A 14,193-nucleotide genomic window follows, 5' to 3' on the forward strand; every position below is an offset into this window, starting at 1 on the left:
AATATTAAGTGTTCGATATTGGGTCAAGTGCAAGTGTGAGTTATAGTGCAGGTAAACATGGCGTCGCCATGCGTGCATGCATGCTGTGTGCAATTAAAATATTATGGCACACCGAAATGATGTTGTTTGCAAAATATTAAGTGTTCGATATTGGGTCAAGTGCAAGTGTGAGTTATAGTGCAGGTAAACATGGCGTCGCCATGCGTGCATGCATGCTGTGTGCAATTAAAATATTATGGCACACCGAAATTATGTTGTTTCATGCAAAATATTAAGTGTTCGATATTGGGTCAAGTGCAAGTGTGAGTTATAGTGCAGGTAAACATGGCGTCGCCCTCGTGCGTGCCATGCATGTCAAGCCGCATCTCCATTTTAGGTTTGTTTGCACATTATGTCCTATTATCGGGTTTGAGGGAGATTAATTTGGTTAGGTTGAGTGTCATGCAGGCGTCGCGTCCTCATGGCATGCATGGTCGAAGCCACATATCTCCATTTCTTTGAGCTTGTAAATTGATGTTTGTAATAGATATATATTTTTGACAAAAGGAGGTTTGAGAGAGATATTAATTCACGCTCTCATTCATCTCCGCTCTCTCTCTCCCTCCCTCCCTCTCTCTCTATCTCCTCTCTCTCTCTATCTCCTCTCTCTCGCTCTCTCTATCTCCTCTCTCTCGCTCTCTCTCTATCTCCTTCTGATTGATGGTTAAACATTCAAACTGTGAAAATTATGATCATGTTTTTGTAAGCTAATATATAGTATGAACTTGTTATATTGAGTTGTAAGTTATTCTGGTATATGTTTCATGGAGGTCTAAACGTTGTATTTTTTCCCTTGCCTTTCAGGTAGCAAGTGCTGCTGGGAAATATTCAAATGAGCCAAACAGTAAGCTGATTATTTTTAAATATAAAAACTAGTGCTGTCAGGCGATTAAAAAATTTTATCTAATTAATTACAGGATTTGTAATTAATTAATCTAATTAATCGCATTTTAATCGCATTACCATTTTATGCCTCATATTCTATATTCTATAATCATATTTCAAATTGCATGTGTCCGGATGGCAGAATTCAGTACTGTATCTACAAAACCTTCTGTTTAATCATCTTCCATCTATTAATTTGCTTAGATTTTTCAGGTCTGGTCAATTTGAGCATGGTGTTATTCACAGTCAAAGATAAAAAAAAAATTATTGATATTCTCATTTGGTTCATTACAATTTACTCAAAATAAAATGTTCATTCAATCACCGCGCAGATTGATTGATTGAATGAAAATGTTATTAACAGATTGCAGAATGGGTACAATACAGTACGGCTCAATACACACAATTGTTAAGGGAATGCAGACCAGAGAAAGACTTTCGTCTTGTTTACATCAGGGTCCCCCATTTTCAATTCATAATGAATTGTAAGTAAGGGTGCAACTTGCACCGTACAATCCATTCTTTGTGGATCTAGCCCACAGTATTTCTGACACTGGGAATACATTCCCTGAGATTCATAGATGTCCCTAGAATCAGATACCAAGAACATGCAAATGGACCATATTAAAAAAAAATCTGTAAATGTGTATTCTACATGCTTATGGAATGAATGAGATACAAAAAAAATATTATTATTAAAAAAAAAAAAAAAAAAAAAAAAAATGTAATTAATTTTGAGTTAATTTTCATAACGCGATTATTTGCTGTGTAATTAATTAATCTAATTAACGCGATAAACTGACAGCCCTAATAAAAACACATTTGTGAGATGGGACTGTATCGTTGAGACCAGAACATAGTTTATTAATCTGTTTCCACAGAGCTCAGTTTTTTCTCATAGTTCCAATATGGTAGTCTGGCAGTGTAAATTGTGTGCAGCTTCTTTGACTTCTAGAATACAGTTATTTAAACACTACAGACTGCAACACAGCCACTTTTCCAGAGTCAGTCCTCTTGCATGCCTCCATACTGATTGTATCTGTAAATTTAAAACGCTAAATGCATTAAGTACTCATTTGTCAAGATATCATACTGCACAACTTAGCAGTAGACCAGAACAGAGTCTGAGCCCTGTGGTAATAAAATGCCCTTTGTGCGCATTTCGGGAACCCTTTTCTGAATCAATTTTCTTAAGTCATCTCAGAAAGCATTTAAAAAATAATGAAACAGTGACATGCCCATATAAGGATTGTAGCTATAGCACAAATGTTTACTCTTCATTCAATTGCCATAAAAACAGAGTACACCAATTAAGTCTTGCATCAGACTTAAAAGCTGTCGTTGTTGAGGATCCCCAAGACAGGATTTCTGAGGTCACTAGTGATTTGCATGAAGAATGTCCAGGCCAGAGCATAGAAGTGGTGGATGATGATGATCAATGTGACACTGACAATCTAAGAAATCAACTTAAAATGAACCTATCTTCCTTGTTCCTAAAGATGCAGGCTATCCTCCATGTCTCAAACACAGCTATTCAAGAAATAGTAGACCACTTGAATCAGGTCTTCTCCTTATCTCAGCCATTGATCAAGGAGTCAGTTAATGACATATTGCAGAGAAATGGTCACAATATTGCAGAACCTACACTGGATGAAGTTGTTGGCGCTGTCATGAACTGCAATGTTCTGTCTACATCTACCTCTGAAGGTGCAGAGTTGTGTTCAACCAAGCGCAGAAAAAGCTTTATGGAGCGCAACTATCCATGTGTAATGCCAGTAGAGTATCAGTTGGAGCAACCAGGACATACCAGCATGTATGTTCCCATCCTTTCAATGATTCAAGAGTTGTTTAAAAACACAGACATCCTTGACAAGATTACAGAACCAAATACTACATCTGGTCAATATGTGTCATGCTCTGATGGCTCCCATTTCCTTGAAAATGAGTTACTGTCAACAGGGAATCTCATCCTACCACTTCAGCTATATATAGATGATCTGGAAATTGCCAATCCGCTTGGCACATCACGTAAAATTCACAAACTTTGTGCTATATATTGGGTCCTTGCCAATGTGCCACCAAAATACCGATCAGCATTACACGCTATACAGCTGGCAATGCTGGTAAAAGTGACAGACCTCCGTAGGTATGGATATGCAGCTGTACTTGCTCCATTGCTGCGTGATGTTCATACTCTGGAACAAGATGGTGTTTTCATTGAAAGAGTTGGTCAGAATGTCAAAGGCACAATCTGGTGTGTTTCTGCCGACAATCTGGGCGCTCATGGATTCGGTGGCTTTGTGGAGTCATTTAGAGCAGGCTATGTTTGCAGATTCTGTCTGGCCACAAGTGAACAGTTTCAAACAACTGAAGTCAGAGAGGGAGAGTTTTCTCTGAGAACCAAAGTCAGCCATGACCTGCATGTACAAACTGCACATGACACTTCGAGCAGCCATTTTGGTGTTAAAGGTGGCTGTGTCTTACGTGAATCCCTGAATTACTTTCATACAATCACAGGATTTCCTCCAGATATACTTCACGATCTTCTGGAAGGTATGGTTCCTGTGGAGCTTTCTCTCTGTGTTAAAGAGATGATTCGGCGAAAGTACTTCACTTTAGAGTATTTGAACAAAAAGATTGCATCATTCCCGTATCAGCACGCTGATAAAGTGGATAGACCTCACCCAATTCCCCAAACATTTGTTTCTCGAGGAACAATAGGAGGCAATGGGCATGAAAATGCCACTCTGCTCCGACTGCTTCCATTACTTGTAGGCAGTGTAGTACCAGTGGGTGATGCAGCATGGGCAGTTTTGATGGAGCTGAAAGAGGTGCTAGAGTTAGCATTGTGCCCATCATATACTGATGAAACCTTAGACTATTTTCAGTGCAAAATCAGTGATCATAGACAGGTACTATTAGAGGTTTTCCCTGCAGTTAAACTCCGTCCTAAACATCACTATGTGGAGCATTATCCCGCTCTAGTTAAGTGCTTTGGACCCCTGCTGCATGTTTGGACCATGCGATTTGAGGCCAAGCACCGCTTTTTCAAAAGAGTGGTGCATGACACTCAAAACTTCAAAAATATCTTGAAGACGATGGCAATCAGACACCAACACATGATGGCATATCATCTTGCTTCACCATCATATTTCAAGCCAAAAACCCAGGCATCCAGGGTTGACTCTGTTCTGGTTTCATCTCTACCAGCAGTAGCTCAGGTACACATTAGAGGACACACAGTTAGTGACACAATCTACCAGACATCAAAGGTAACCATTGATGGCACAGACTATGTCTGTGGAATGTTTCTCTCCGTCAGAGTCAGTGGTGGACTGTCTACATTTAGCCAAATAGAACAGATCTACCTTGTGAATAACGAGGTTTCTTTTCTGTGTCGAGACAATGACTCCTGGTATATAGAACATCTTAGGTCCTATGAGCTGTCAACCACACAACCACATCTGTCCATCTACCTACAGTCTGGTCTCAATGATACAGTCCCACTCTCAGCATACAAGATCGATGGTCTGCTGCTGCTGACTCCCAAGCGATTCATTCAAGTGAAACGGAACTGAGTCCAGCTAATGGTGAATAGTTATTTTATTAATCAATTATTGTGTCTTTATTCACTCGTTGTGTAATTGACCAGTTTATATTCTGTATAAGTTCATATTCTGTATATGTTAATAATGACGCTTTCTGTGTTGTGTTTATGATTACTCCTTAGGTCCTTGAGCTGCTGTCTGTCGACCGGACCACATCTGTCCACTGTCCATCTACCTGCAGTCTGGTCACAACGAAACAGTCCCACTCTCAGCATACAAGATCGATGGTCTGCTGCTGCTGCTGCTGACTCCCAAGCAATTCATTCAAGTTTCCATAGCACAATGGCAGCTGCCTCCCCACAACCCATGATCCTTCGTGTTGTTGAGTCTTCCTTCCTTCCAGGTCTCCCTTGTGAAAGAGATATTTGATCTCGACGGGACTAACCTGGTTAAATAAAAATAACCTTCTCACCAAAAAAAAATTTCTAACTAAAATATAAACAACTTACAAACACAACTCCATATACTTAGCGTTGTGCTGCACTTTGTAGAAACCATGGATTTATTTGTGATTATTATGTCACTTTCATTCCTTCAGGACACGTCTGATGAGCCAGAGCTTCAGGGTGTTGCAGTGGCCCTCCTTACTTTCATCAGTGACGACCATGACACAAGTCCAGTTCACTACCAGCCTGTGACAATCTCTGTTGTCATTGAAAGTCACATCATGATCAGCCTCCCCAGATTTGGTGATTCCTTCCTGGTAATGTTTGGACTAATCTATGCACTACACCTCAGCTACCCCAAGGGACTTACCAACACTTTTGAATTCATTCAGAAGATTTTACTAGGTCTAGAAGCTGGTAAACTGTCGCCCAGGTTGCAGACTCTCAAGAATGACTTGATGATGCAATAATTTTTTTTTCTTCTGATTTTTCAATGGATTTTCTCCCCGTCCCAATTAGTCGTTGTGCCAATCCCCCCCCCCCCCCCCTCCCCTACCTGGTGCTGTATGCATGTTCTCCTACGAGTCGGTATAAGGGCGTCCCGAGTCGATCGCACGCTTCCCCCGAGACATGCGCCGACAGCCAGTGACGTCTTTTCACTTGGCAGCGAGGGCTCTCATTGGTGAAGTGTAACGTGTGGGAGGGCACGCTATCTCCACCAAGTCCTGCCCCGCTTAGCAAGCGCCGAGACCTGACCTGTAGGCGTCGCTGTCCACAACGCCAGATTCCCACCCGCCAGCTTCCCCACCCCCTAATACTGCCGAATTGTATTAGTGTGAACGGCCAGCCAAGCTGGTGACAACGCAGGGAGTTGGATTCGAACACGCGAATCCAGTGTCTCCAGCGTTGGTGACGAACGCAATTTCCGCTACGTCACCTGACCGCTCTTGCATTAAACTTTTGAAGGTATTATTTTGACATGACAAGGAAATTAATACCTCACCCCACATCCTTCTTTCAGATGAGTTTCTATTCCTTACTGTAATCAGTGATCATAACACAAGTCCAGTTCACTACCAGCCTGTGACAATCTCTATTGTCATTGAAAGTCATATCATGATCAGCTTCCCCAGATTTGGTGATTCCTTCCTGTAATGTTTGGACTAATCTATGCACTACCCCAAAGCACTTACCAACACCTCAAAAGTGTGTCTATAGAAACTCATCTGAAATGTCTTGTCATGTCAAAATAATACCTTCAAAAGTTGCTGTACTACTTTGCAGATGTTCAGCCAAATAGGTCCAAACTACTCAATGTACCTTGTTCTTTATTTTTTATGTAATATGTTTACATTTGAGAGTTTTACAGTTCGAATTTTCTTAACCGTCTATAGCTGGCATTATTGTAATTTCATCCAAGTAAGTTTTAGAGTTGAAAGAGTTTATCAGAATCTCAAAGGCAACATCCAAGTCCCAAATGTTTGTTTCTCGAGGAACAATAGGAGTCAATGGGCATAAATGCCACTCTGCTCTGACTGCTTCCATTGCTTGTAGGCAGTGGTAGAGTTAGTGTTCTCAGTACAGAGTACAAGGCGATATACCAGGAGCCATAAACGCAACACAGAAGCGTTATTATTAACATATACAGAATATGAACTTATACAGAATATGAACTGGTCAATTACACAACTAGAGTGAATAAAGACACAATAATTGATTAATAAAATAACTATTCACCATTAGCTGGACTCAGTTCCGTTTCACTTGAATGAATCGCTTGGGAGTCAGCAGCAGCAGACCATCGATCTTGTATGCTGAGAGTGGGACTGTATCCTTGAGACCTTGTAGGCAGTAGTATACTGCCCTGTCAAGGGCTAACCGCAGTAACTTGAAAAAAGTAAAAATTTAGTTATGAGTGAAATTGACCTTGTCAATAAATGTTTTATCTTGTGACCAAGTTTCAGATGTTAATGTCGCTCAGTTTTGGAGATATGGGGTTTTAAAAACTGCAGTAACAACAAAATCACACTCAAAACCCAGGCAGACCGCAGTAACTTCCAAACAGTGAAAAATGGCTTTAAAGTGTTTTGACTTGCCACCCAAAATGTGTTATAGGTAAATAGATGATAGTACCCAGATTTAACATGTATTAATGAAGTAATCTTTAGGCATACAAAAATATGACATCATTATTTTAATTAACCCCAAAAAAGCAGATATTGCACTCTGTGCACGATTTCCTTAAATAATTATACAGGTAATGTACAGGCAAAGTGCAGTAACTTCAAATACAATGTTGTTTTCCCTCCAGCTTTCATAACTTAACCTAGCCATTTTGAAAATGAAATTTAATACCTGAATATATTGGAATGATGATGATCCAAATAAAATGGCTAGGTGAAGTTATGAAAGCTGGAGGGAAAACAACATTGCATTTGAAGTTACTGCACTTTCCCTGTACATTACCTGTATAATTATTTAAGGAAATCGTGCAGTAGAGTGCAGTATCTGCTTTTTTGGGGTTAATTAAAATAACTACGTCATATTTTTGTATGCCTAAAGATTACTTCATTAATACATGTTAAATCTGGGTACTATCATCTATCTACCTATAACACATTTTGGATGGCAAGTCAAAAAACTTTAAAGCCATTTTTCTCAGTTTCACTGTTTGGAAGTTACTGCGGTCTGCCTTGACAGGGCAGTATAGTTAGTGTACTGTATAGTGTTCTTAGTACAGAGTACTGTAGTGTTCTAGTTATCATTCTGCAAACATAGCCTGCTCTAAATGACGGATGGTGCCTCTGACATTCTGACTAACTCTTTCAATGAAAACACCATCTTGTTCCATGATACATCATGGAGCAAATACATGCAGCTGCATTTCCATATGTAGGTATGTGCACTATTAACAGTATTGCCAGCTGTATAGCATGTAATGTGGATTGGTATTTTGGTTCCACATTGGCAGGACCCAATATACAGCACAACGTTTGTGAATTTTACATGTGCCAAGCGGATTGACAATTTTCAGATAATCTATACATTTTATTCTGTACTGTACATAGATACACTGTGTTATCCCAACGGTCACAATAGTTGCCGTCAACATGTTTGCTCATTCTATGACCACACTATACAAATTTGAGTAATTCAGCCAGGATGTAAACGGCTCTGGTCATGTGCACTGCACATATTGAGACCCTTTATTATTTCAATATTTGCTGGAAATACATTGATACATCATTCAGTAACATTTTCAGAGCCTTATAACAAACATTATTACACTATTGTGACCAGAGGGATTAAATGTGTAATATACATTACATTGTATGTACATGTTATAACATGCATGTATTTATTTTCTATATATATTTTCTATATATATATATTTTCAATTTTAACATTGCCATAATGTTGGAGAGGGCAACACAATGTTTTTGTAAGATAAATAGATGTATACTCTTTGAATAGAAATAAATATAAAGAGTTTGAAGTTGTAACACAATGTTTTTGTAAGATAAATAGTTTCGATGAAGAACAAAACCTCCTAAATGCATACAAAAAAAGGGGAAAACTTCATATCTGCACTTTGCAAGGCACTAATACCTGGTCGGTATTGTTAACATATATAGTCCAAAAACAGTGTACTGTGTTTACAGTGTTATTGTACATTGCCTACAGATTATATATGTATACTCTTTTATACTCTTTGAATAGAAAAAAATAAAAGAGTTGTTTGAAGTTGATATAATGTGCTTGTGTAGTTATTTTTCTGTTAACTTTTTCACATGGATTTTAAAACTGAACCTTAAGTTATAGTAACTGCAAATATTTGAGTTGATTAACTTAAAAGAAATGAGGCATGGGATGGCCTCAATGTCGTTGAGTTCTGTTAACTTAATCACATGGATTTAAGGTTGAACCTTAAGTCACAGTAACTGAACATATTTGAGTTGCCTCCACTTGAGAACCTTAAGTCACAGTAACTGAACATATTTGAACTGCCTTAACTGAGAACTGTAAGTCACAGTAACTGAACATATTTGAGTTGACACCACTTGAGAACCTTAAGTCACAGTAACTGAACATATTTGAACTGCCTTAACTGAGAACTGTGAGTCACAGTAACTGAACATATTTGAGTTGACACTACTTGAGAACCTTAAGTCACAGTAACTGAATATATTTGCATTGCCTTAACTGAGAACTGTAAGTCACAGTAACTGAACATATTTGAGTTGACACCACTTGAGAACCTTAAGTCACAGTAACTGAACATATTTGAACTGCCTTAACTGAGAACTGTAAGTCACAGTAACTGAACATATTTGAGTTGACACCACTTGAGAACCTTAAGTCACAGTAACTGAATATATTTGAATTGCCTTAACTGAGAACTGTAAGTCACAGTAACTGAACATATTTGAGTTGACACCACTTGAGAACCCTAAGTCACAGTAACTGAATATATTTGAATTGCCTTAACTGAGAACTGTAAGTCACAGTAACTGCACATATTTGAGTTGACACCACTTGAGAACCTTAAGTCACAGTAACTGAATATATTTGAATTGCCTTAACTGAGAACTGTAAGTCACAGTAACTGAACATATTTGAGTTGACACCACTTGAGAACCTTAAGTCACAGTAACTGAATATATTTGAATTGCCTTAACTGAGAACTGTAAGTCACAGTAACTGAACATATTTGAGTTGACTCCACTTGAGAACTGTAAGTCAGAGTAACTGACCATATTTGATTTGACTTAACTGAGAACCTTAAGTCACAGTAACAGACCATATTTGAGTTGCCTTAACTGAGAATTGTAAGTCTTAGCCAACTGAAAACATTTGAGTTTATCAACTTAAAAAAATTGAGGCATGGGATGGCCTCAATTTTTTTAAGTTCTGGAAACTTATTCGGGTTTACAGTGCACTTTAGAACACCTGAACACACTTTATATTTATTGGTAAAGAATTTGCACTACAACCCATACCTCATTGCACCTTACTGTAATTGTACCTAAATTGTACCTCATCCCATTTCTGCTTTGCACTGTATAGTATATAGTATATTGTATTGTAACTCAGTTACTTCTACTCTGCATTGTACATTGTATATATGTATATACTGAACACTTTTGTCCACGTACTTGACTTCTATGTTATACTTGCTATACTTATTTTATACTTATTTATTTTTGTCTAGCACAGTCTCTGGAGCGTAACAGAAAGAAGCATTTTGTATAAAAATATTCTGTACTTCTGTATGACAACTAATAAAGAAACTTGAGAAACTGAGATGTTTTAGGATATCAATACAGCAGCATGTTGGGGATTAGCTCTACACATGGCATAATAACCAATTAACCAATTAACTTTCACCAAAAAACAATGCTGAGTTATTTTGCACGCACATCCAAAACCTCCTTGTGTTGTGTTAATTACAGCTCCATAAAATTATGTAGATGAAAAAATAGCAATACCTTGTCTAATAGGGACTGCTACCTTATAATTTCATTGAGCAGTAATGAACACAACACAACAAGGATTCAATGTCCCCGATGACATTACTAGTGGCCATATTCAAACTAATTTACTCTAAATAATTGTCAAACTAAATTAATGTGTGCAGAAACGGTTTAGAGTTTTTGTTTATGTGTGAGATTATGTGCAAAATAAATCTGCATTGTTCTTTTGGTGAAGTGCCCCTTTAACGGTTTGCCTGCAGAGTCACAGGACTTGGATGGGATTTGAACCAGTGACCCAGTCGTCATCTCCGTGTGTAACCACACTTGTGTGTTGAACACATAGCTACTGGATATTTCTCGCCTCGTCCTCTCATGTACTCACCAGTCTCCCCTGCACTGTGTGGGCAGTGCATTTATTGTAGTCAGTCCAGGTCCGGTTGCTTTTCGGGTGGCGAAACCATTGGCCCGTCTCGGTGCATTCTTTAGATGCCATTTCTGTTGACGTCGAAAGTTACACATCAAAAGGCAGGAAGGAAAAACCAAATACGGTCGAGGCTAGGCTATGAAGGCTATGAAGACTATGAAGATTATGAAGATTATGAAGACTATGAAGATTTTGAAGACTATGAAGACTATGAAGACTATGAAGGCTATGAAGGCTATGAAGATTATGAAGGCTATGAAGACTATGAAGGATATGAAGATTATGAAGGCTATGAAGGCTATGAAGACTATGAAGGCTATGAAGATTATGAAGGCTATGAAGACTATGAAGGATATGAAGATTATGAAGGCTATGAAGGCTATGAAGACTATGGAGGCTATGAAGGCTATGAAGACTATGAAGATTATGAAGACTATGAAGATTTTGATGACTATGAAGACTATGAAGACTATGAAGGCTATGAAGGCTATGAAGGATATGAAGGCTATGAAGATTATGAAGGCTATGAAGACTATGAAGGATATGAAGATTATGAAGGCTATGAAGGCTATGAAGGATATGAAGGCTATGAAGATTATGAAGGATATGAAGGCTATGAAGGCTATGAAGGCTATGAAGACTATGAAGACTATGGAGGCTATGAAGACTATGAAGACTATGGAGGCTATGAAGATTTTGAAGACTATGAAGACTATGAAGACTATGAAGGCTATGAAGGCTATGAAGGATATGAAGGCTATGGAGATTATGAAGGCTATGAAGACTATGAAGGATATGAAGATTATGAAGGCTATGAAGGCTATGAAGACTATGAAGGATATGAAGGCTATGAATATTATGAAGGATATGGAGGCTATGAAGAAAGACTATGAAGATTATGAAGGATATGAAGATTATGGAGGCTATGAAGGCTATGAAGACTATGAAGACTATGGAGGCTATGAAGACCATGAAGACTATGGAGGCTATGAAGACTATGAAGATTATGAAGGATATGAAGACTATGAAGGATATGAAGACTATGAAGATTATAAAGGATATGAAGGATATGAAGGCTATGAAGACTATGAAGGCTATGAAGGCTATGAAGAGTATGAAGATTATGAAGGATATGAAGGCTATGAAGACTATGAAGACTATGGAGGCTATGAAGACTATGAAGACTATGAAGGATATGAAGGATATGAAGGCTATGAAGGCTATGAAGACTATGAAGGCTATGAAGGCTATGAAGACTATGAAGGATATGAAGGATATGAAGACTATGAAGACTATGAAGATTATGAAGGCTATGAAGGCTATGAAGACTATGACGGATATGAAGGCTATGAAGACTATGAAGACTATGAAGGATATGAAGACTATGAAGGATATGAAGACTATGAAGAGTATGAAAACTATAAAGACTATGAAGATTATGAAGGATATGAAGGCTATGAAGACTATGAAGGCTATGAAGGCTATGAAGACTATGAAGGATATGGAGGCTATGAAGACTATGAAGATTATGAAAACTATGAAGACTATGAAGATATGGAGGTTATGAAGGCTATAAAGGCTATGAAGATATGGAGGTTATGAAGACTATGAAGGTTATGAAGACTATGAAGACTATGAAGTTTATGAAATCTGAATATGATGGTGTATAACACTCCTAAGTGGCATCTACTGTTGACTTTGTACACCCCCCCCCCCCCCCCCCCCCCCCCCTCTACGAAAATGTATCATGGTAGTATGATCATTTTAGTCATTTCAGTTTTACCATGATACTACCGGCCATAGTATAAATAATTGACCATGGTACTGCCACAGTAAAAGTGATGTAGGGCGGCCGGGTAGCGCAGCTGACTAAGCCTCTGTCTACCACCACAGAGACAGTGGGATCGAATCCAGCTGTGGTGCTTCCGGGTTGGCCGACCGTCCATACTAACACAATTGGCAGTGTTAGCGGGTGGGAAACCCGGCGAGGGTGGGTCCTGGTCGTTGTAAACAGCGACTCCTACAGTTCGGTCGGGGCGCCTGCACAGCAAGGGAAGGATCTGGGAGAGGTAGTGTGACCTTCCACACGTTACACTCTCCCAGTGAGAGTCCGCGCTGCCAGGTGAAAAAGAAGCGGTGGGCTGGGTACACATGTGTCGGAGGAAGCATGTGATAGTCTCCGCCCTCCCGGACCGACAGTAGGGGGTAGAGTGCGCAACGACCAGGAAGGGGATTGGGAATTGGCATAACGACTAACATTGGGATGAAAAAAACTGAAAAAGAAGGGGGGAAAAAGATAATAATAAAAAAAAAATTATGTATTGCCATGGTACCATTTTTTGCATCCGAGCTTAGCACAAATGAATAGAAAAGGATACGGACCACGGTATCTATCTTCTTGTCTGACTCTGGAGAAGACGGTAAGCGGACTTCCCCCATAACGTAGGTGTGTTCCTTTAAAACTGAGCCTGCTAGAGCCACTGACGCCCCGAGAGGCTCGGTCCCAGACGGTTAAACAAAGTGAGTGAGTGAGTGAGTGAGTGAGTGAGTGAGTGAGTGAGTGAGTGAGTGAGTGAGTGAGTGATTGAGTGAGTGAGTGAGTGAGTGAGTGAGTGAGTGAGTGAGTGAGTGAGTGAGTGAGTGAGTGAGTGAGTGAATTACTGAATGTGTGACTGAGTGAGTCGATGAGATGCACGTGGGCTCTTTGTGGCGTAAAACTGGTGAGGCCAGTCTATCATTACTGAGAGAGGAATTGACCTTCGGGATCAAAGTTCTGGTAGTAGTCTGGGCAGTGCTGCTCTGTGGTGATCCCTGCCTCGGTGTAGTCCCAACACAGCCAGCCATCCCATGTCCTGTTGCACACAGGCCCTGCAAACACAACCAAACAACACACCACACTCCGTTAACTCATTCAGCGCCAGGGGGCGGGGCGCCAGGGGGCGCTAAAGCGTCATCGCTTTAATCAATGGGGAGACTGCGAAATTTCCGAGTGCTTAAAATATATCTTATATTATAGCTAGCCTATGGGTCTAATAACGCCATCGATTGTCAGTGAGTTGCTTCTGGTCAACATGCAAAAAACTGATTGTTTTTTCATCCGTACATTTCCGTTTTATGCCGTTTTGAATATGAGTATAGTTTTGGTGATTCTGAGTAATTCCAGGAAAATACGCGATAATAGCGTTTTAGTGGAATGCACTTATCACGTTGTCATTTTTCGCCTGATTATCGAATCCTCCTGAAATCAACGCTAGATTATCATTATTATGTCTCCTCGTGCATACATGAATGACCCCCCCCCCTCCCACCACAGCCAACGGTAAAAAGCACAACACGGTCCACACAGATAGCTTTGATCGCGGGAGAAAGAAATATCA

General features: G+C 39.5%; 1 protein-coding gene across 1 annotated transcript in view; it reads right to left on the reverse strand.

Annotated features, from left to right (window-relative positions):
• Window positions 1–14,193, reverse strand: part of LOC311227348 (calcitonin gene-related peptide type 1 receptor-like) — a 97,588-nt gene that overhangs the window by 36,849 nt on the left and 46,546 nt on the right. Inside the window, exons 4-5 of the mRNA XM_084312959.1 lie at window positions 13,574–13,684; window positions 10,775–10,887 (exon numbers count right to left, since the gene is read on the reverse strand). Coding sequence (XP_084169085.1) covers window positions 10,775–10,887; window positions 13,574–13,684 — 224 coding nt within the window. The remainder of the gene's footprint in view (window positions 1–10,774; window positions 10,888–13,573; window positions 13,685–14,193) is intronic.

The sequence above is a fragment of the Notolepis coatsorum genome, assembly GCF_963971535.1.
Source record: "Notolepis coatsorum genome assembly, chromosome: 1".
Classification (NCBI taxonomy): domain Eukaryota; kingdom Metazoa; phylum Chordata; class Actinopteri; order Aulopiformes; family Paralepididae; genus Notolepis; species Notolepis coatsorum.